The sequence below is a fragment of the Scomber japonicus genome, chromosome 15 (genome assembly GCF_027409825.1).
Source record: "Scomber japonicus isolate fScoJap1 chromosome 15, fScoJap1.pri, whole genome shotgun sequence".
Lineage (NCBI taxonomy): Eukaryota > Metazoa > Chordata > Actinopteri > Scombriformes > Scombridae > Scomber > Scomber japonicus.
In genome coordinates, this window is record NC_070592.1 from 12,415,006 (window position 1) to 12,439,910 (window position 24,905).

At 38.7% G+C, this 24,905-nt stretch overlaps 1 protein-coding gene across 1 annotated transcript; it reads left to right on the forward strand.

The window, feature by feature from the left end:
- Nucleotides 1-9,016: 9,016 nt before the first annotated feature.
- Nucleotides 9,017-24,277, forward strand: eloa (elongin A). The gene is made up of 12 exons (XM_053334928.1): nucleotides 9,017-9,235; nucleotides 12,941-12,997; nucleotides 13,738-13,850; nucleotides 14,085-14,683; nucleotides 17,434-17,774; nucleotides 18,146-18,257; nucleotides 19,095-19,247; nucleotides 19,423-19,520; nucleotides 20,559-20,739; nucleotides 20,929-21,058; nucleotides 22,803-22,966; nucleotides 23,088-24,277. The coding sequence occupies exons 1-12, from the start codon at nucleotides 9,164-9,166 to the stop codon at nucleotides 23,147-23,149; spliced, it is 2,082 nt and encodes a 693-aa protein (XP_053190903.1). The 5' UTR covers nucleotides 9,017-9,163; the 3' UTR covers nucleotides 23,150-24,277.
- The last annotated feature ends 628 nt before the right edge of the window (nucleotides 24,278-24,905 follow it).

A 24,905-nucleotide genomic window follows, 5' to 3' on the forward strand; every position in this document is an offset into this window, starting at 1 on the left:
AGGGGACGAGGTCATATTTTAGTGCTGAGAAATGGTGTGTGGAGTTCCATCTCATTCAGTGTATCTGTAATCCTTGTTTTGGGTGTGTGGGTCAAAAGAATTGGGTGACTTGTTCTTGTGTTTGTGTTATTTTCTCTTTTTTCATATGAAAAACCAAAAACAAACAAACCAAAACTTTAAAGTAAAAAATACAGAAACTTGTGTGTGTACATTTGGTCGTGATGAATCTGTACACATCTTCTTTATGTCTGTTCATGCAAACTGGTCAACAATGGAGTCTCTGAGCTCCAACTCTGATGATGATATTTAGTTTTTACTTAATATTTAACAGAAGAAAAAGAAAGTGTTGATTTGACCAAATTTCAGCATTTGTTTAATCTTTGATGTGCAAAATCGTCAACTAAGAATCCAACTAACTTGTTGTTTCTGAAACTTTGGAAAATAAATCAGTCCCCGGTTGACAATGTTTTTGTCAAATTTCTGTGTCTGAGGTCTGTTGTTATTCATCTTTATCTGATGCCTTGTGATGTTTTGAAGACTTCAGCTGTGGCGATGACTCATAATTCACAAAAAACTAAACTCTGCTTAGATTCAGAAACTAGGCTAACCTCCACCTCAACAGCAACATAATAACGTCATTTATTGAAAGCTTTGTCCAGACACCTTTAGTTTGTGCATTAAAACGATTTTTAAAAACATTTCTGAATGCTGGAGACCAAGGCCAGATTTAAAATTGCCCCCCGACCCCACCCCGTATTTCAAACCCTAAACATTAAACACCACTTAATTTTTTAACATTATGGCAGCCAAATTCTTTTCAAACTTTATCTGGCAACACCACCGTAACATTTTGCGCCCTATAGACAACCACCTTTGTTGCTTATGCCGCGTGTCGCCCCTGGCAACAAATGTAAGTTATAGGGTTACTACTACTTATTAATGCCGCTAAAATGCTAAGCTATTGTAGCACAGTAGCACAAAGTCATAAAGTCTGAATTACTGATTGAGTAATGTCCGTTATAGAGAAACAATTAACGTGTGCTAACAGTAGCTACCTAGCCAAGTAAGGCTGCAGCAGTGAAAGTCGAAGAATGTCATTTCCTCTTTCAAAAGTTCGACAGTGTCACAAAGTCTCTTGACAGCATGAAAACATTCCCAACCTCCAACCTCTGCTGGTGGTTCTCGTTTCCAAACAGCTCGACATAAAAACTTTCAAACCGCAACAATAAAGACACTCGGCTGCATCGGAAACAGAGAAGTGTGGATCTACTGTACAGCTCTCCAGACTGAAAGCCATCAGTTATGTCATTTATTGTGAGGATCACAGTTATTTTCTCCTCTGAAATCACTCCTTGTAAACACAGCTTCGACTAAAGCTTCACAAAGCATCACTTATGTCAGTTGTTGGGCAAAGTTGTGCTTCTTTACGAGGCTTAACGCAGATTCACTAACAAGCCCATAAGGTCAGACTCTAAAAATAAAATGTCAGGGCCTCCAGTGCTTAAATTACCTCCCTCCTCCTTTTATTACACACTGAAACTATTTCTCTTTTTTTTTGGATTAAGACCCACACACATCATCAATCGATTTTAATTACACTCAGTAATTCCCTGTTTTCCTATTAACAACCTCTGAAGAAGAGGTTTTTACTCTCCATGAGAAACTCAGGAAAGCCATAAAACTGCTGAGAAGAAATATAAAGTTTTTAATTAAACCAATATGATAAAAGTTACATTTAAGGATTGAGAGTGTAAATAAATCCAGTCCAGAAAGATTCAGAACTTGTAAACTGAAGCTGATGTTATCCTGCAGCGGCGTGTTGTGATCAAACACGTGAGTTAAGACCTTGTTCCTTTCGGATCTCGATCTTTAATATTTCTGTATTTGATGCAGGTGTCAGTCATTTTTTCTGGTTCACAAAACGGACAGAGGTCTGACCTGTTACTGACATATGTGACCTTTATGAGTTGAGTTACGCTTTCAAAATGCAGAATACTTCACTCAGAGCTCAAGTTTCTCATATGAGAGCATACTGTAGTGTATAGTTAGAAACATTGCAGTACTGGTCATACTTTATATTTACACTCATTTGTTAGTCACTGTATGTTTGTAGATTTGCACATGTTACATTTTTACATACTGTATATTCTCATTTCTTCTTATTATCTTCTTATTTCTCACACTCCCTTTTGATATAATCTTAAAAACTTCTCCACACTACATTTTACTGCACATATTTCTGTTGAATGTGACAAATAAAACGCTTGAATCCTTGACGTTTGCTTCCCCATTTATTCTAAATGTATATACTGGTGCTTTTTATAGGGAGAATAGTGATATTTTACATTAACCCTTACACCATTGCACTAACACTTGAATAAATTGAATTGTACATTTTTACATGCTCACTTTTATGAACTGACTGAAAGACAAATTAAGTAGAATTGAACCAGTTAAACAATTGGTTTCTCTATTTTACTTATAATTAGTGGAAAATTGCACCTTTTTATGGAGCTATAAAATTGGAGTCAGTAGCTCTGATACTTAACAATAATAGAAAGGCATCTGCATTTTATCCAGGACCATATTTGATATATTTCTTCAGGTTACTAATAAAGTCTGCTGTTTTGAAAGGAGACGCTGCTGTTCGTTACAGTATATTTTTATTATGTGAGGATGATGATGGTGTTTTGGGGCGGGGTGACGTCTGACTCCCAGTATGGTAGATGACAGAGCAGCTGCGCCCTGCAGTAACCTTGGGCCCAGATACTTCTGCCAGGCTCATCTATGCAGAGCAAAGATTATTTTCATGTCGGTGAATCACTCGGTTGAAATATCGCCAAGATCTCGACTTTATTTTATTTTTTACATCTCGTACACACAATCTATAGATGTGTGTGCTTATTTAAATGCTTAGTTGACATTTTTTTCAACTTCGACTTTATGCTTTTAGATGAGATGTTTTGGCGTCTATGTTGTTGTTTTTGTCACCTTGTGTCTCCAGTTGGCTCTAACAATGAATTTATCACCTCGCTGCATGTTTTCAAAGGCTCCACTCCTCTTCAATCATCAGACCCAAGAGGGGTCACATTCACAGGAACTGCTGTGAACTGCTGGACTGCTGACAAACAACACAATCTTACTCATTCAAACATTTGGAGGGTGTCTGCGTCTATCCTTTGCCTCATTAGAAGGTTTAACAGGAGTCACAGCCACTGTTTCAGGGGGATTGCAACATCCTATAGTACCGTCTCTAACCGGGACCCCTCCTCTTCATATGACACCGACGACAGCTGCTGCTCTTGTCTTGTACCATCTTGTCTCCCCTCGTCGCTCTGTCCATGTGTGGAGCCCGTAGGCCATCGAGCCGATAAGTGCTATTTTAAAAGGAGCCGAGTTCAGACACAGAGCTAACGAGGAGGGGTGTCAGGAAAGGGAGGGGACGGAGGAGAGACGTAGTACACATTTGGCATGAAGGTTGTCTGTAGCTGAGTTTGAGTTTATGGAGCTGGGATACTTTTTGAGTTGCTCACCTCCAAGATTGAGAGATTCACATTTCAGAGTGATATGCAGATGTTAGAGCTGAAAGCTGATAGCATTTTTTTTGTATTCCTTTTGTTTAATAGTTTTACATCAAATATCATGATTATTATTATAACAGCATTAAAACAGCTGGAACCATCAATATTTATAGTAATAATCATCTTGTTTCAATTCCTTGCTTATATATTATAGAAAAGGACAACCTCAACCAAAGATGAGGAAGATAATGATCATGCTCGGCGGGTTTTTCACCAACAGTGATGTGAAATAGATCTTGTTGATAGAAAGTATTAAGATACTGCTGATTTTGAGGTGTTATAAAAAATGTGTTAAGGTTGCTGAGGTCAAAAAACTTTCAAAGACAATAAAATGTCTAATTTGCAATAGATAGTAAAGATATGGGGTGTCTTGGTGGTGTAAGGGGCTATAAATGTGTGTCATCACAAGTATTTTAGAAATAATGATAAGCCTTCTGTAATTATCTACTAACATGAAAAACATCAGCCTACAATACATACATCTGTCTACACTAATAACACTAACTGGAAGGATTAAAAGGAAAAAGTGAAGCAAAGATGAGAAATCTGTCACAAAGCTCAAGCTCTACGTTGATACTGAGGTTGCTTTTTACTCCAAATACAGCAAAGATCTCTGATGTTTTATGCTTTTTGGTCTAGGAGGTGAATAATTGAATTGAATTGAATGGAATTATCTTTATTGTTATTGTATTGAGGTCAACCCAACGAAATTTAAAACAGCTCCATCCTCGGTCATCACTCACACACACTCATCTCACACTTAAATAAAAAGAGTAGATAAACATACATAAACCCATACACATGCACACATACATACATAAAACTCATCAATAACAACCGACGACGAGCCAAAGAAAACAAAGATCATTGCCTGCAGCATCTGTTTGCCGCCACATGTCCGGCTCATGTTAAAGCTCTCTAACAGCTGCTTCACTGTACAGCCCAACAAAGCCAAAACACAGACAGATATCTGCTCAGCATTGAGTTAAGACCAGAATTTGACTTTTTGACAGCAGTTTTATCACCTGAATGTATAATGTTATAGAAAAATATGGTTAATCTTACAGGATAGATGTTGTCTGAACTGTTTACAGTGATAGATAGCTCCAACATCTTCATAACTAAGTGTTTTTACCACACTAAAAATCTAGTAGCTAAACATAATGATAATGGAGAAATACAGCTGCTGCCAACGCCTTGGGATTGCCTAAACACAGAGTACAGTATCCCATTTCACTCTTTCTGTGCTATGTGCCCCCAGTCGACACATCAAGTGAATCTCTTGTTTATTTTAGACTCTTACAGGTGCTGCTTCTCCTCGATTGTCATTTCTGAAGCTGCAGTTTTTAGTCATTAAGTAAATAACCTGTTAAATGTGCTTGTTTCCCCTAAAGCAATTACCCTCTAAACACTGAGGGTTTAATAGGTTTATTGAGACTCTTTGAGCTCTTAAATACTGAGAAAATAATTGTTTTTTTTAATATCAAAATGTCAAGTGTCACAAACAAATGTTAATATATCATAAAATGTGCAGATGTAGAGCTGCAGACTTTGAGACTTGGATATGTGACACTCAACTTGCTGCATCTGAAGGTTAAAAACGGTCCAGGTAATTTCCAGGTGATTTCCAGAGTGACGACAGAAATCCTGTACAGCTGTATATGTATATATGTTGAAATCGGAGAGCTGGTGGAACGGAAACTAACCTGGAAGTGAACCAGGGATTCATCTTTCTGTAACTCTATAATCACTGAGAGTTTTCCGTTTACTACATCATATTATATTTCAGTGTCTTGACAACTTAATGCACCAGCAAGTCGAGCAGCAATAGTCTGGTTTTATGTACTTATGTAAGATGTATTGTGTTGCCATGGAAACTCATTTTATTATTGACTGTTTAAGGTTCAAGGGTCATTATCAAATCATGGAAATAACAGTACTCATCCACGACTAGTCAACAAACACTGATCAAAATATAGAACACATAAATACCAACAAATATTAAATATGACATTAATATAAACTCATAAATATATATAATATATTCTAATGCTTGCTAAAAAGCAGTGAAACACTATTAAAACAACTAACATTAAGTTCTGTCATTCTCACAAACTTCCTCTTGCACAATCCAGATTGATATTGCTCATTTCTGCCTTCATGAAAATCATATGAGGAAAGTCAAACTACACTTGTAAATGTAAGACTATCAAATTAGATGTAGAAGAAACACTTTGACAGGTCATGTTATAAAAAGATCAAAAATACTCGTGCCTAAATTAAATTGCATTTTCAGCTTTTGAAATGAGATTATTTTCTGATGTCCTGATGTTTTTAAAACTCTGTCTTGCAGTCATTCCTCTTGTTCATACTGACTATTAAAATATTCCCTTTAAATGTGCTTTCAATATAAGTGATAGGGGCCAAAATCCACAGTGTGTCCACGCAGTCTTTTAGTGCAAAAATGCATTTAAAAGTTTATTTGAAGTTTATATCTCATAAGCATATAAACTTATGTCATCTGCAAAAAGTGACAAGTGGTGGATTTTTCCATGTGTTTAAATAGGGTTATAATCTGAGACAAGTAAGCACTTTGATGCCTAAATGAAATGAAATGTCGAGCACACACAGCCTTGACGGACGCCTCTATATAAGTAGAATAGTTGTGATATCTCATTGATAATAATGGAGGCTTGAGGTTGAGTGTAGATGATATGAATTCTATTTATAAACATATTACCAAAACCAATGTGGTTTAAGGTGGACATGAACTTCTATGAATGTCCTCTAGGTGTTTATTTAAATTAGTGATCATGTTCTTTTGACTTATCTAGCACCGTAGGCCCCGTCTCCACTGCTGCAGAGTTCAGTGATTTTAGTTAGCTCACCACACTCAGCAAAGTTTTCTCCGAATTTAGGTCGGAAAGTGAAGGAAATAGTGTTTTAAATCAGTTATTTGTGGAGCTATATAATAATGTGTGTACTCTGTTTCAGATCAACTATATATAACTTTTTTTTTTTTTTGCACAAGGAAGGAGGACTGTGGATTTTGCCCCCCCCCCCCCCCCATTACAGCAAGAAAAACAGGTTTCATTTTTCATTTGAGACAGATTTTAAATGTTGTGATTGAACCCCTAAAGTGTTTTAGCACATTTGTCCGCCATGTTTCACCCCTTCCAAAATTCCTATGCCTATCTGAGGAGGGTATTTATAGATGCTGACCCACACGGGATATATATGTGTGTGTGTGTGTTTTACAGCTAAGGACTGGAAAAGAGACCGATACCCCCCCCCCCCCCCCAACTATCGTAGGATCCCAACAGCATCTGCTTCACATTGTTTCCATTTAGCAGTTATTATAAATACAGTCAGAGAGAGATGGAGACTGTCGTTTGCAGAGCATCAGTGGGGTTTATTTGGAGGATTTAAGGATTTTGTTGTGGAAATAAAAGTGCAAATGTTGTGCAGAGATTTTAAGATACAAAAGTGTTTCAGCTCTTTAAACTACAATCAAGCAAAATCAAACTCAAATTTACCTCTGTCCGCCGGCTGCCTGATCACTCGCTCTTCTTCCTTTCAGCTTCTCTTCTTTTGCTTTCTTTCTTTTTTTGCTTTGTTGATGTTCTCTCAGGTTCCTCTTTGCTTTCGTCCCACTGTCCTCTGTCAGTCTGTCAGAGTGCTGTCTTTGTACGTGTGTGTGTGTATGTGTGTATGTGTGTTAGTCGGTGTCAGAGGGAAGTCATAGTCCCAAAACCTAGGCCTTGACGTATGATTCAACAACCTCCAGCCTCCAGCACCGCCTCCCTGAGCTCACATCAAACCACTTTGGTGCCGCTTTCCACCTCCCACCCCCAACATCCACCTCCATCTCCAAATACAGCCACCCCTAAGCGCCCTCCCCTCCAAAAATATCCCATAAGAGGTCTTCTTACACTGACCTCCCCTCCCTCCCCTTGGCCTTGACATTATGGGTTTTAGATTTTGCTTAAGCCATGTGTATCTGTTTGTTGTTTGACTTGTTGTCATCTAACAAATGTTATCTGAATTATGTCTTGTCTGAAAGGGTGAATGTGGCTCATTATAGTTACTAATCAGCTTCTAACCTCAGGTATAGTAAATACTGACGATCACTTCAAGGTTTTAGAGCTATAAAACTAAAATACACGTTTATTCAACATGAACTTTTTAAAATCTGAACAAAACAGCTATGTGTGTATGTTTATTTCCCATTAATTATTCTTGTATGCAACTATTTCCATAAAGAGTGTATGTTTTGGAGAAAAGTAACAATGCCTAGACTGTTTTCCTTCACTGCCAAGTTTTAATCTGTAGTCCTCCTTCTATGCAAAAACATGTATTTAAAAGTTTATATGAAGCTAATGTGAAGCCTCTGAATCAAAAGGAGCCAAATCAAGTAGATATCTTTCAACATTACAGTCTTTTTAGTGCCAAAGTCCCGGTTTTTTGTTAGTATAATTCCACAGCAGATCAACAGAGAAACACAAAGAGGGAATTTGGTGCTAAAAAGACTAAATGTGGCAAATATCCACATGATATGACTCACTCTCTCTGCTTATGTCTCATATAAGTTTTAGATAAACTTTTAAATGCATTTTTGCCCTTTGGCACATACATTTTTTGTCGATCACTTACACTGAAAGCACATTTGAAGTGGATCTTTTAACAGCCAGCATGAGCAGGAGGAATGGTTACAACAAGGAAAACCTCTTCACTGCTCATATGGACATCTGACTTTTGTTTTAAGACAGGAATTGAAAAACAAAAATTGTGAACCTGCCCTTTAAGTTATGCTTAAAATCTGTTTATGAAGTGTGTGTTTTTAAAAAAAATTAACTTTAACTTACTTGTAGTTTTTTTTCTCCTATCTGATTGTATTGTTTGTTTAGTGTTTAGATTGAGTGTTTGGGCAAAGAGTTGTGATACATTTTAAAAATTAAATGTGAATATTGATCAATGTGCACTTAAAATACATAAGATACATTTCTAAAATAAATAGTTGTTTATTTCGTGTTTCTGTCATCCTGATGAATGTAAACCTTATATGTACTTTCCTTTTAACTTGGGGCAAAGAAAAATCAAATGGAATCAATATGTTTCATCTCCTTTGTGCAAACCAAAAGATTCGTAAGAGTTGGTGATTCAGTTAAGTGTTGTCTCTTCTAATGCATGTCATAATAAATAACAATAATAATAATAATAATAATAATAAAACTTTAATCAAATGGTAAAAGTACTTTGAGACAATTCAGCGTTTTTTTCACTGACGTCACCAACAGGTGTTCCCTGCGTACGCCGTCAGCTGTGCTGTGACGTAGTTCCGTCTTTCGCAATTATTCTGTTCATGTTCAAACTTATATTTCTGTATTATACACTAAATAATATATTAAACGGTGTATTTTTTTTACTGTGTTTAATTTATTGAAGCATTGTGTGTGAATTTAAACGCCTGTACCGACAGAAGTTAACTTTAAATAAGCGGAACTTCTCCGTTTTTTTCTCCTTTCTCTCTTCGGTCAGGATGAAGTCGTTTCCGGGCGACAGGGAGGCTGCCAGCAGTAAACATGGCGGAGGAACTGCTGGAAACAGTGGACAGACTTCAGTCCCGGCTCCTGGAGAACCCGGAGCCCCGAAAGGTAACGACTGAACCGGGCGAGGCGGAGAGATTTGGTCGTTAGTATCGACCGTCTCCTGACATGTTGTCGTTAGTCTCCGGAGCGCGACACGTAACCGTTGCCGAGGCAGTTGTCCGAAAGTCGCAACGGTTATTAAATGCTGCGTTTAAGTGCCGGTGGCGGGCTCCGATTTCTGAGCATCTTTGACGTAAAGGAGCATTCAGCTGAGTTTTTTTTTTTGAGGGATCTGTAGCTGAGCTGAGACTGTAGCTTTTTGCTGTGATTATTCCATTTATAAATAAAAATAACTTTAATAATAACCAATTATTAAAATGAGTGGTGATTAATTTAGTAGTTGACAACTAATCGATTGCTTTACTAAGCCGTGTGTCAAACTGAAGGCCTGGCACCTCTTTTTTTTTTTAACCTGTGAGAGCATGTATGTACATGTGGGTTGGCCATCTCAATAATTGAATTTAACGTTGAGTCTAAAATCTGTGATAATATACAAATTAAATGGGCAGATGCTGGGTACTATCTGGAATCTCTGAATCTTATAAAGGCTACTCAAAGGTTGATTAATCACTCAATCAACCTTTAATTGTTATATTGCCACTATTACTTACAGGGCTAGTACTTTGTAAACTTCAATTTTTAAATAAATGCTATTATAGTTGTACACTTGAATGTCTGCTTGCCATTATTTTTCCTAGAAATACATATTCAGAGCTAGTTATTGATTATTAAGTTATTACTAAAACTAATAATAATCAATTGCTGAAGCAATTAGTGAATAACAATTTGATACATGTAATTTGATAGTCTTACATTTACCAGTGGGCCTTTGAGAGTAAACATAATGCTGAAGTGGCCCCAGAATGAAAAGAGTTTGAAACCTCTAGACTGTGACAACTCAAAGGTGTTTAAATTTTAAATTAAAAAAATGAAGGATAGTGAGTTTAATTTAATAGCATTTAATTTATGGTCATACATTTCAGTATAAAAAGCATGAACAATAACTGTGAGTTTGATTTGGCTTGACATATTTTGCAGTAATCGTCTTCAGTCAATCAGTACGTTCCAGTTCCTCAATTTTTAAAAATTCATACATAAGTTCAACAGATACATTTTCTTTAAAAAAGTCCTCCCTTTGCATCCAGTGACAAGAAGAAATAGATTATGTTGTTTCAAAATCTGTTTTGTAAAGGGAACATTAGGCTAAATTTAGACTTAGATTAAGAAGTGTACTGGATTGATTCATCTCAAAATGAATGAATGAAAATGAAAATGTAGAAGTTCTATTCTTAATCTCAATCCTTTACCAGGATCTACGTCAATATAAATAGTGTGTTGAATAGGTTTCTGTCACTCAGTAGTGCTTATATTAGACATATTTTTAAATACATTCAGACATTTCATTTTGGTGGCTTGCATAGTAAAAAAAATCTACTCATGTAAATATTCTGATTATACAGTGTGTGCTAGTGTATACACTATTTTCCTTTAAGCTATCCTGAAGAAGAGAAATATGATAATGTAATTAAATAGTCCACCAGAAATGAAAAGAAAAGCCATCCTTACTAAAAAAACAAAACCTACTAGTCAACAGTCTTACAACATCAAGATGTCCGACAGCGTTTGAACGCAGCGTGTGAAACGTCACGATAATTAAGGGGTTTTAACTTAATAACGTACTTCTTTAACCCTGAATCACAGCTAACATTAACACCTGTCCGCTCCGTATACTGTCTGCTGTCACATGCTCTGTCGGATATTAAAAATAATAACAATAAAGCACATCATAATTCATCTGTAAACGAAACTCTGAGGCCAGTGTAGCTGTTAGCCGAGCAGCTAGCTGACTCTGCTGCGGACAGTAGTGACAGATGCAGCGGCTCTGGCCCGATAATGTTACACACATTTGGTAACTTTCACTCCTAAATCACTCCGCACATATTTGCTATTAAAACATCCCAAATTAAAAATCGGATAAAGACTAAAATCACGACCTTCTCTTTGTTTACTGTGTGGTAGAAATGTAAGTGCTTCCTAACAAAGCAGATATGAGCTGCTGCTGTTGTTGTTGTGCTCAGCCGGTGTGATTAGTTTTAGTAAACCGAGGACAAACTCAGTCACCCCCCCACCTCCCCTAAAAAAACTAATAAAATAAGCAGTGAAAGTGGAGCTCTGTGGGTTTATGTCAGCCCTGCCCCGTTAGGCCACGACATCTTTCAGTCTCCATGACGCAGGATTGAGTCTGAAATGTTGCTGTTCACAGTGAATCAGACAGAGATGAACTGCTTTTTCAATTTAATGTAACTGTATATTGAACTTAAAAAAAGTCAAGGTGAATCTCTCAACTTTTTCCACGTCAGAGAACCTCAAATATAAATGTGTTAGATATGCAAATATATGAGAATATCCTCAAGCACATGAGGGGAGAGCAGCTCTTTAAATCCAAACCTGGTCAAACCAGTCATGGAGGCCTCTAGGGGAGCAGTGATTGACACTAATTTAACAGTCATAATTAAGTTTTCTTCTGTCTGTGTCATGATAGCTCTAAATACTATCAGCTGGAGTCTAGAGCTTCAATGATAAATCAATAACTTGCCAGCTATTAAATTAATCTCCAGTTATTTTGTATATTAATTGTTTTGACTTTGAGTCATTTTTCAAGAAGAAAATGTCCAAATTCTCATATGCCATCTTCTCAAATGTGAATATTTACTCTTCTATGGCAGTAAACAGAATATCTTTTGGATGTGGACTCTTGGTTGGGACAAAAAAAAAAAGAAAGACATTTAAGTGCATCACCTTGGACTTTGGTGATGGACGTTTTTTGGTTTTCTGTCATTTTATAGATCAAACAAGTAATCGCATAATCAGTAATGAAAATAATAGTTAGTAACATCCCTATTAGAGTCCATGTTCAGTAAGGCTGAGTATCATTTAAAAAATTACGATACCAGTACCAATCCAAGTACCCTTAAAGTGACACTGATAGCAATTGAGTACTTTATTTGATACCCATCATGTCATGGAAAACCACCACTCAGCATGTGGGTCACAGTATACAGCACACACACTTTTAAATCCATGTGTTGGTGCAAAAAGGATCGAATGCAGGTATCATTTGATGGGAGATGTTTTGATACTACTTGGTATCAGTTTATTTTGGTCGATACCTTAAAGATATCAAGTACCAATGCCCAGCCCTATCGTTCAGTTCAGATTGGCAATTAAGAAACAACCCATCAGCTCCTCGTTCCCCTTGTTGCTGAAGGTAGTTTTTTATGAGTCTGACTGGTCTTACATCATGGATAAAAATCTAAACATCTAAAGACATCTATATAATTTGCTATTCAGTGCAGCATTTTTAAATGTAATTCTATTCAGTGTTATTTCTCATTCAGGACCGCACGTGTACAAAGTCTGAAAGGAGTAATCAGTGTAGTTATAGTCTTGTTGATAAGCATGTTACGATGCCCCAAAGCAATTAAAATCTGATCAAGTAATTCATAGTTTTGTATCTTATCAACATTTTCAGGGTTGTTACTTGTACGTTTTATGATTTAAAGGCTCATATTTCAGTCGATAATGTCCAATAATGTCAAAGGCAGTGATAATAACTAGTGAGACTGTGCAGTATGGACATTGAAAAATCAACGGAATGCCAGATTCTTCTCGGAAATGATCACTATTGTTTTACTTTCCTTGCTTTTCTAGCTACTGAAGACTCTCAAAAGACTGGGGGAACTTCCAATGACTGTGGACATACTGGTGGTAAGAATATATTGATTCATTGTTCTCATCCTGGTGCTTTCCAAACTAGAACGTCTGCCAAAGAAAAAAGAGAAAAAAAGAAAGAATCACGCAGCAGGAGTGTAACTGTCCACGCAGCAGACGGCTCAAACAGACGTGAGCAGCAGATCTCCAGTTTGACCAGATGCTCTTGAGTGTTGAATTCCTGACTGCTCCAGTTTAAGATGTTATAAGCCTTAACTGGTCGTACTGGGCAGCTCCCAGCAGTGAATGTGTTTTAACTGTGAGTGACCATCAGCTGAGAACAAAAACACATTTTTGTCAGTTGAAGCTGCTTTTTGAACACATACACACAACATTTATCACAGTTATCACACCTAATGTCAATACCCTTATATAAAGATTAATGTTTATATAACTATATATCACATATTCCACCTGTAAATATGACCTTATCAGCACCTTATTTGACTATTTGCTCTTTCTGGTTGGATGCAAAACTGCTTTCCAGTGTGTTTGTGCTCTGTGCAATGACAATAAAACTGAATCTCGCCTAATCTAAAACATGCCTCGGACCAACCAGGTTGCTCAGTTAAAGCTGGCAGTTGTAAAAGTAAAATGAACACATACAAATTAAATGGCAAACACTTTTAAAGTTAATTATCTGCGGTTTTAAACTTCCAGGCTATAACTCTGTTGCTTTCCCTTTTTGTGCTGTTCAATTAAAAACTAACTCATTTTCTTTTACTCTTGTCGTATAGGAAACTGGAGTGGGGAAGACTGTGAACTCTTTTAGGAAGAATGAAGTAGCCGGAGAGATGGCAAAAGGCCTCGTAGCCAAATGGAAACGACTGGTTCCTCAGTCTGCAGACAGGTTCGTCCTGCATACCTGAGCCATGCAAACTGTAGCGTTTCCGTCTCTCTGCTCTGATCCACTCTGTGTGACTGATGTATAAAGAGCAGCAAGTCTGTGTGCCTGTTGGCCAAAGGCAGAGCTGCTAATTTGCTAATACATCAAAATTTGTGTTTTTGTCGAGTCAAACACTATTGTGACTCTGTCGGTGTGTTTCGGTGTTAAACTCATCACTATCCATCTTTTTCCTCTCAGACCCACCAACAGTCACACCAAAGAGGCGCCGCGGTCACACGCACACTCTCGAGGCTTCGAGATGGGAGGTCACAGGCGTCATCGTGAGCCCTCCCCTGAGGAAGAGCCCCGCTACATGGAAGAGGAGGAGGAGGAAGAGGAGGAGAGAGGCTACCACACCAACTACTCTCCCTCGCCTCCACAGCACGAGCAGTACAGTCCCCCGCAGCGAGGGGGCTACCAGTCGGACGAGTACGGGAGCCCCGAGCCTGAACCCGAACCCGAACCCGAACCCGAGCCCGAGCCTGAGCCTGAGCCCAGCCCTCCTCCTCCTCGCAAAGAAGTCCGACACGCCAAGCCAAGCAAAGAGCCCAACAAGAACCACCACCACAGTTCCCACAGCGACCGCAGCAGGGACAGGGACGAAGGACAGCGGCAGCGCCACGCACAGATGAGTAACGATGGAGGAGGAGGAGGAGGGAGGGAAGGCGGTGAAGGAAAGAAGCGAAGCACAGACAGAGAGAGACAGCAGAGTCCAGTTCAAAAGTCTGCAAAGCACAGCAGGAAGTCTGCCACGCATGACAGCAAGAGGGAGGAGAAGAAGAGAGGAGGAGATGATGGTAAGTGTCTCTCTGTGTGTGTGTTGAAAAAGCATCACAGAGACACTTTCTTCTTTTTCAGGAAGTGTTACTTTCTCTTTTTTTTTTAAAAATCTGTCCTTTGAGCTCAGACATGTACACAGATATATTTTAAAGCAAGAGTTTAAAAAGCTGATACTTTAAAAGCTTCTCTTTCCAAACATGAACCCCTTTATGTTAATCTGATGGTAATTTAACCATCACCAATAGTCTGAACAGCGTCAAGCTTTGAAGCCAATTTGACACAGTAACCAAACTGTATAATTACATCATATGATGCTTTTAGGCCCAAAAAGACTTCAGTGTGAAAGACATGTCTGTAAATCAACAGATACATTTTTTTTTAGCGTCACAACACCCGAGAAATGATTGGTTTCGCTATCAGAATTTGATCCATTTGGTCCTATAACATTTCAAAAGTGTAGACGAGCCTCACAATTGAGTCATTTTATCCCCATTCAAGTTGGCCGGAGGGTTAAACTGGAAGTGAGTGGCCTTGTCCAGCAGACTTCTCTGTAAAACACGCTTTATGGACGCATCGGGCCCGTAGAGCATGTGCAATATGTTTTCAGGAAGTGGCGTTTTTGGCTTCATGCCCCACTGAGCAACTTTTATAGGAATGAACAGGGTCCTGTAATCCTTCAGTTCTCTTTATACATCCGTGGTCTGAGTGAGCGCTCTGGTCACTTTGACATTAAAGGACTGGTCATCAGTTTTTTTTCAAGGTTTTGCTTCCTGTAATCATTTCTTCTGTTTATCATCTCCAAATGTACTCACAACGTAAGTGATGGGACAAAAAATCTAAAGATAAATGTGAGGCTTCACTCCTCTGAGTTAGTCAAATAAAATCAATATCTTTCATAGTTTTTTGGTCATAAAAAAATCCCTCCAGTAACCTTTAAAAGATACTGACTTGATTTGACTCATTTGAATGGCTGAAGCTTCATATTGGCTTCAGATAAACTTTTGAGTCAATTTTTGTGTAAGAGGAGGACTGTGGATTTTGTCCCCCATCACTTACAAGGAAAGTATGAACAGGAGGAATGATTACAGATTACAGCAAGAAAACATGTGTCAGTGTTCATTTGGGTACCTGAACATTGTTTTAAGACAGACTTGAAAAATGGTGAACCTGTCCTTTAAAATCATAACAGCAATACCACTATTGTAGGTCAGAGTAACATTTTGATACCACTTTCAACACTACAAGTCTGAATTGGATGTTGTCAGATGAACATAAAACAGTCACAGCAGCACAAGTTGAAACAGGCAAAGGGAGAAACGTGCGTGTTGTTTTGCCTCCTAACAGTAAACCACATTTAATATCTGAGTCATCATCTCTTTAGGTGTAAAACTGATTGGAAGGAAAAACTGTGAAAGAGCCGTTTCTCATGTGATGAGGAGATCGAACTTCTCATCAGATCACAAGGAGACCAGGATCAGTAATGCAGCCTGTGAACAAACAGAAACAGCCTCTTTTAACTCACCGCTCCCTCTCCGGGCGCCAAGTACTGTGCAAACATTGATGTTTGTGTCTCTTCCCATAAATGTCCAGTCATGTCTGAATAAAACCGCACATTTTAAGTAAATCACCAATGTCAAAATGACAAAAAGCCATCAGTTTTACAGCGTGATGAAGCGTGCAACATTACTTACTCCCTGTCTGAAAAGTGCTGCAGGATACATTTATGATACCGACAGAAAGTGTGGAATAAGAGGATTATAGAGCGGCCTTTGAAACGGAGGTTAAAACAGACCTGCATAATATACACTGCAGTGACGGGCCGTTACTTGTCTTGTCTTTAAATAGAAATGTATTTTATTTTCATTTCTTATTCTCAGAAAACCTTCATGCTTTTGATTTAATAAACCTTTAAATTTACCTTATTCCTCAAATGTTTAAACCTTGACTCTAAACAAACACGTCTCTCTATTTTACTGCAAACACTGATTTTTTTTTTTTGACTTATAATCTTAAAATAAAAATGAATCATGGTGGAGTGACACAAATAAAATTCAGTTGTGTCATTCTGTCTTAAAGCTAATTCTAAATAAACTTTCACTTAGCATACAACAAGTTTAAAAGTATTTTACTGAGTAGAGACTGCTGTGTGTTTTCGGAAAGCAGATGTACTTTAATTATAGCAAAATAAAGTGATTTGTAAGACAGTTTAAACTATGAATACTCTGCACTTGTTCTGAAGCATCGGAGCAGCAATTACTTGATTAAGACTAATTCATCTCGGAAGCCAAAATCACGACTACGTGGTGATCAGACTGTTCATGATGCAGATCCGTGCACCAGAAAAGATGCTTTAGTTTTATCAGCCTGAAACAGAAAATGTGCCGAGTCGACAACACAGAAGAGCATCCTGCCTGCGTCAGAGTGAAGCGTTGAGTAACTCCGCTGACAGGAAATGACGATCTTCAAACTTTAAAAGCCAACTTTAAAATGTTTCCTGGAAAGCAGAGAGTGATCACTTTCTATTTTATTTTTTTATCTCTCATCCTTTCTGCTTCTATAAAGTGTTTGTGTGTTATTTAAAGCTGCCAACAAGCAGATTCAATATGTTTAGATGAACAACAACTATTTGTACATGAAAGTTCACCTGACTCCACAAGACATTTATGCATGTTTTTCACACCTTTCTTGTAGCTCTAAAAACAGTCTGTACACTTCCTGCTCATCACCAGCCAAAGTTTAAATTTTCCCTCTGCCTCTCTGTTGCCAGGACGACCACGAGCGCCGAAGGAGTCGCCAACCCATGACGAAGAAGAGGACTTCGAGACTCCCACCATGTCCTTCGAGTCCTTCCTCACGTACGACGCCCCAACGCCCATCAAGAAGAAGAAGAAGCCGCCGCCGTCTTCGTCGTCACACGGTCGGCCGTCTCACTCCTCCTCTTCCTCCTCCGTGTCATCTTCCCATCGCGCCCCTCAGCCTGCAGCCGCCTCTTCTTCCTCGTCCTCATCTTCTTCCTCCAAAGCGAGCAAATCAAACGGTACTCAGAGTAAAAAGAGGCAGCATTCGAGCTCCAGTTCATCTGCAGCTACGCCGGAAAAACACAAGAGGGTAAGAGGTGCAGCAGAGTTGACTTTAAGAAGAGATTAAAATAACATCTGTAACATTTCTGTTAAATAAACTACTTTTCCTTTTGGAGCCTGAAAATTGATTATGAGCGAATAAGTGGATAAAATAATCATAACTCATGATTCATTTACTCTAGTAGTTCTTTCTAGGAAGGACATTTTTGTTGAGTGGAAAAATGTTTGTTTCCTAGCAACAGACGGTTTCTTTGCTGTCTGTGTAGTCCAGGGAAGAGCTACTAACAAAGCCTCTTTTTGTGGTTTTTCTACTACTTGGAAACTTTCTTTTACAAATAATTTCTAAGAATAATAATAACGATAATAATAATAATGATGACTCGTGTCGTTTTTGTGCAGGTTGTCGAGGTGGTTCCCACTCTTCCTGAAATCCCTCTGCCGGCGATTCAGCCCAATTACAGACCTCTGCCCTCCATCGACGTCACGCCACTGTCCCCGCAGAGACGGAAAGGTAAAGCCCCTTTAAATGTCACAGCACCACCAAATGCATAAATGTAAATTTTGCAGTTCCTCCTTGCGAGCTCCTAATTCCTCAGTGACCATTGTATGACGTCATCATTTCCCTATTTTCGACACACACGTCCGCATTAACTTCTTAAAGCTGCCAGAGGAAGAGCTTTTTAAGTAACTTGCAATCTGGAGTATCTGCTGGTTGAAGCCTTCATCTGTTCGTCTTACTATGAAGCACATTTCATCATTTTATACGGCACCGTGCAAAAGTTTCAGGCTCTAAAAGGATGCTTTTAAAAATAATGCAGTGAATAGTTTTTAATTATCAGTTAACTGCAATGTTTGGCAAACAGAACGCACCTCGATTAAATCAATATTAGGTACGAGCAGCTTTGCCCTTAAAACAGGAGCAGTTATCCTCAGTACACTTGCACAGTTTAAATAATTACTATTGGCATATTCTCTTTCCTCTGTCCATGTGTCCTGTCTTTCTACACTTTTGACTGCCAAATAAAAAAATGCTGACAAGTAATCCTAAAAAAGTTATAAAAGTTGGCCCGCTCCTTCAGTCATTTCATCTGTTTGTCTTTCTGTTTTTCTCTAGACACACACAGTAACAGTACAGCTTTAAACCTCACCTTTTTCTCAGTCCACCCAGACTCAGTTTAACATAGTTTTAGTGTCAAACACCAAAAAGGTCTGCTTAACATGTCCAAACAAGTGAATTTTTTTCTTCAAATGTTTCTTGTAACTGTCTACATGTTGATCGCTGCCATATCAGCTCCAGGCCTGCTGTCTGTCAGGCTGTTTACACTCCCAGTCTCTTCTTTACTTTCAGTTCCCATCTGCAACGATGAAGAGGACGCCGGCTTCACTGGGAAACGATTCAACTCCAAGATGGTGGTCTACTCGGGATCAAAGACCTCCTACTTGCCGAGAATGATGACCCTGTACGAGCAGTGCATCCGCGTCCTGCAGAACAACATCGACTGTGAGTGTAAAAAAACTGAAAACAGCCACAATAGAGCACAGACACCCACATGTAGTTGTTCCTCCATGGTGACCTCATGTCTTGATGCTATCTGCTCTGATAAACTCCACCCATCTGGTATCCCAGTGTGGTTAAAACAAATGCACATTGCTGATCGGCCCTGATGCTCTTTCAGCCATCGCCGAGGTGGGAGGAGTGCCGTTTGAGATCCTGGAACCGGTTCTGGAGCGATGTACCCCAGAGCAGCTGTACCGCATTGAGCAGAGCAACCAGGTAACATACACACACACACACACAAATACACACAAATCAGATCATGGTCAATTTGGGGGACATTACATAGACTTATATTAATTTCCTGGATATTTACCCTAACCATCACCACTACTTTCTAACCCTAATCTTAACCACTGACCCCAAAATCAGCTTTTTTCCCAACCACCGGTTTTGTCCCCATTTAACTTGTCCTGAGTCTTGAAATTTGTCCCCAAAAGTAGCCTATGACCGACCACACACACACACAGACACATACAGACAGGGTGCTCCCTAAATGTTTGCCCCATGGATTATTTTAGATTTTCTTTTTATTTCTCAACGTTCTGATTGAGAATTGGAAAATGGATGTTCATGTCACAGTTTGTTGCAGTATGAAAGGTTTCTGCAGAATCACACATTCTGGTTCATCTCTAAATGATTCCCCGTTTATCATTTATAATGGGAAAAATGTGACATAAATGAAAAATCTAATTCCAGACACTCAAGTTGAAGTTTAAAATCAATAAATACGAGCAAATACAGAATATATGTCAACACGTATTGGCACATTTGTCTTCTTCAGGGTGTCAGGAAGGAAGACGTGTCTGCCACATCCTTACAATAGATCAAATCTGTCTTTCGTCCTACTTCTGCGCTGAGTCGAACTGTTTTTAATATCAAATGCTTTGCAGCAGGAGGATGATGAAATGTACAAACAGCGGACATTTCATCATCCTCCTGCCTTGTGTAGCAAAGTGCAGCAATGTTGTGACTCCTCCTCTTTGTCTGCCGTCCTCTGCTCTGTCTCTGCTCCTTGAAAATAATATTTTATAAAATGCCTGGTTGTACAGTCAGCAGGCAAACATGTCTAAAGTCTTTTGTCAATGAAGAATAATATTAATCTTTATTTCATTTTAGAGCAGCTTAGGGGAAAAACAAAAGAAAGCTCCCAGGAATTTGTAGGAGACAGAAAAACCACCTTACAAATAAAACACCCTGAGCAGAGATCACATATCAACGGAGGTTTATTAGACTTCTGCTCTCCTCTTGTTTCAGTGGTTTACGGAGGACTCTGACGAGCTGTGGATGCGTCACTGTCAGCGGGACTTTAAGCGGGAGTCTCCTCAAGAGTACGAGTCGTGGCGGGAGATGTACCTGCGGCTGCACGACGAGCGCGAGGAGCGACTGAGGTTGCTCACGCAGAACATCACCTCCGCACACGCCAACAAGCCCAAAGGTAGGAGAGGCTGTCACTAAGGCGATAGACCTGATGCACATCTCAGGTCAAATTATTATCCATTAATCATCAGTCTGGAAAATAAAAAAAAAGAACACACATGACAACATAATGAAGTGTTAAGTCGTTGTATGTTTGTTTGTTCATGTCCTAAGTGTCTCAGTGTGAGTGTTGTGTTTCCTCCGGCAGGACGGCAGGTCAAGATGGCGTTTGTGAACTCCGTCGCCAAGCCGCCGCGTGACGTCCGCCGCCGACAAGAGAGGTTTGGCACCACTGACGGTTCCTCCATGGCCTCGACTGCCGCTTCAGCTCCCATCAAGTCAGTATCACACTATCCAGGGTTTTTTATCATGTTTGCAGTCAGGTTCATGACTCATGTATTTTTGGCGATGAAGTTGCGCTGTTGAGAAAGAATAAACACAGAGAATAAAAGATGCATCATGTTACATAAATGTTTTATTTCAAGGTTCAAGGTGCACAGCAGAATGAAATTGTGTTAGAAATTCACAAGCAATTAACAGAAATAGATTTACAGCACAGCATAACAGGGGAGTTCATTTTTCCCTCAAAACTCCCATGTTCTGCATTTTCTCACAGTCGTTCATAAAATATCCAGAGAGCCTGTTATCACACTGCTTTGAATTTCAGGATGTGCATTTTCAATTTCAGTTTCAGTTCTTGTAGAAACTGCCTACCGACTTTGGGCACACATGTTAACCAGTTTATAAAGGGTTCATCTCTACATTTTCCCAGTTGATGAACATTTGTATTTTCTTGATATGAGTGGTTTTTGGTTGCCCTCTGGTAGGTGGACAGTGTATTGCTTACATCAGTGACAAGCTGGAGAAAAACAGAGTGTGTTGCACTTCACATACATGTTAATACAGATATGTTGAAGTCAGATACACAAAACACTCTACACATACACACATACTGTCAACTTTTATATTGAACATTTACTACATTAAACACAACATGCACAACATACCAAACAGAAAGAAACAGATAAAAGAAAACATACAACACAACTCAAGCGCCTTCTAGTGAAAGAAAATAAATAACTTTGTTGAAGGTGAGTGACACAAAGTAACAGCTGACATTACACAGATGAATTATAGGTGACTGCACACTGATACAGCTGAATACAAAACATTAACGGTACTTTCAGAAGCATCATTTAATTCCTCTGAGGGTATACTGTCTGAAAGAGTCCAGTATATGTACATCTATAAATATTTAAATAGAGTTATTATAGTACTCTGAACACGTGTTAATGTATAATATACCAAAGTGATTAGCTACACATCTTAAAACGTCCTGCAGGGTTCCAGTTTTGCAAACTTGCACCTGCAAAGCTCAGTACTGAAACCGACTCGTTACCCGCAATCTATCTCCATGTCAAATCCGGACCAGTGAATATAAGAAAGTGCAGATATGTCACTGTTTTCTCTCTCACACACACATTTAATAATGAATTCACACTAATATTAAAATGACTGCTCAAATCCTGCAAATCATTTTAATATTCTGACTTCTCATTTTTTGTTCTCACCTGCTACCCACCCACATTAAGTTCATTTTTAACCTTGACCATATGTGTGACTTTATATAATCATATTTTTTTAACCCGTTATGCAACTTTTTTGTATGTTACTCTGTGCAGGACTATGATTCATCCTGAAAAGATCAGCTCATTAATAGATGTGTCAATTACTGAGTCATGGTTTATATCATTCATGAGGAAAAGCGGATATATATTTATTGGTTCCAACTTCTCAATATGAGGATTTGCTGCTCTTCTCTCTTTTCACATAACATGTTGGACTCCTGATAAGACAAAACAAGCTATTTGAAAATAAAATTGAGCTCTGGGAAATGTGATTTTTCATATTTGTTGGCATTGCATACACTACATAATTAATTAATAGACTGTCCTAATAGAAATGTAAACTCCATCTCCTTATTTTCTGCACTTTTTGGTTTAATTCAACACTCACTGGCACTCTGGTTTATTTTAGATTAATCAGACTCTCACACCTTTCATCTCTTCTCGTGTCTTTCAGAGTCAGGCCGGCTATGGACTTCTCTGGTGAATCCAGTCGCTCCTCTTCCTCTGGTCTTCAACCTTCTCCCGGCTCATCCCGCTTTTCATCAGCAGGAGGAGGAGGAGGAGGAGGAGGAGCAGCGGGAGGAGGCCATGCCGCCCGGGACAAGCCACAGGTCAAAAGTAAGTAGGCATTGGTTGTCCTGAGTCGTAGTTCAGGATAGTAGGAATATTTTTGGGAATGTGATTTTCTTTTTATCCCCTGAATCATAAATCGTTTGTTCCCCCTCTCTCTCTCTTGCAGAAATCGCCCCCATGATGGCCAAAACTATCAAAGCATTCAAGAACAGATTCTCCCGCCGATAGTGTGAAAGAGACTGAATGTATTTTATGAATTCCAACTGTGTTTTTAATTTAATTTTAAATTTTACTGGAGACCCTCCGCCTCTACACACACACACACACACACACACACACACACACACACACACACACACACACACACACCCACACACCCACACACACACACACCCACACACCATCATCATCATCTCTACATATCATGTGAACATTTCAGGATTGATGGAATAATGGTTGACTTTTTCTTGTTTTTTATTTAAGTGATGGCATCTGTTCGGGGGGGAGGGGGTCTTTAAATAAGTATTTAAATCATGAACTGCAGTCAAAAGGCTGCGACGTCTGTGTAGAGAAAATTAACGTTTTATAGGATGCAAAAGGACACACACACACACACACATGCACACGCACACAGTCTGTTACTTTTTCCGTGTTCTCCAGCAGGCTTTATTTTTTTCTTTTCTTTGAGGGAAAGAAAGAAGAAAACTCATTATTTTCATTCAAAGAACAGCCTTTTGTTACTTTCCGTCATGACCAAACACTACACTTAGGAAAAATCTTCAAGCGCTCTTTGTTTTGTCCTTTAATCGCATGCATGATGCACGTCAGTCACGGCTTCGAGACTCGACCCAACACATCAACCGGCTGCTTAAAGACTGCTTTTTAAAAAACAAACACTTTTTAAAAAAATATTTAAGGCTCAAATGATAATGGTGAACTACACACACATACACATACACACACACACACACACACACACATACACACATACTCTGTAGACTGATTTTAACCCTGCTGTGGCTTCAGACCCTGTTTTCCTGCTGTCGAATGTGTGCGTCCCCGTTTTTATCTGCTTCACTGTGACAAATAGCTTGAGCGAGAGTTGAAGAAACTGTAGGAAGAGAAGAAGAAGAAAGAACGAGGAAAACAACAAAAATAAACAACGATAAGGAAGGAAATTGATTGGACGTCTGCAGCTTCAGTCTTCAATGATGATGAGATGTATTTATTTTCAAACACTGGGACCTGGCACCCCTCTACTTGAGCCCTAAAGGAAGTAGATTAAAAATTGTAATTTTATTAGATTTTAATAAATGTTCTATGGTCATTTTTATTAAAATCGACTTTTTGCCCTTACAGACTATCTGTGCTGCTTTGTGTGTGGTGTGAATGAAAACCAAATCTACATTTTCTCTCTATATCATTAAAGAGGAGGTAAACAAAAATACTTACTACAGTATGTCCATCCATCCATTGGCCTCAGTAAAAAATGTGTTTATTGTTTATTGTTTCTGTAATGTTTTCCTTCAATCATGTAATAATTTTAGTTTTGAATATCTCTCATCATAACCATCATTGACCTCAATTGATGATTTTCTCTTGTAGAGGTCCCAGCTAGTTTAAATCGTTTTTTTAAACAGTAAAGCTGCCTTTGTTCATTTGTTCAAGCAGATGCTGTAAAGAGGTGAAACAATGAAGCTGTAGAGACGGCAGATGTACTTTAGTATCCAAATTATTGCAACTTTATGTTTTTACTTAAAATAACAGGGAACTGAGGTGCTGAAGATATCAACAATCTAATGGACCCACAAATAAAGATTTTTTAAAAACGCTAACCAGTAATCCACTAATTTTAAAAAGTTTTGCTTTGTTGAAAACAAATACCCTCTTTGGTTGAGCTGCTCAAAGCTCATGTTGACTGTGATGAAGGTTCAGAAGTAAGTATGGCATTACATAACTAGAAGCAGTATAAAGACTTGTTAAA

Coding starts and splice junctions, on each gene's coding strand:
- eloa (XM_053334928.1), top strand. CDS start 9,164: ATGGCGGAGGAACTGCTGGAAACAGTGGACAGACTTCAGTCCCGGCTC. Junction 19,248..19,422: donor CCTGCAGAACAACATCGACT/GTGAGTGTAAAA, acceptor ATGCTCTTTCAG/CCATCGCCGAGGTGGGAGGA. Junction 21,059..22,802: donor GCCGCTTCAGCTCCCATCAA/GTCAGTATCACA, acceptor CGTGTCTTTCAG/AGTCAGGCCGGCTATGGACT.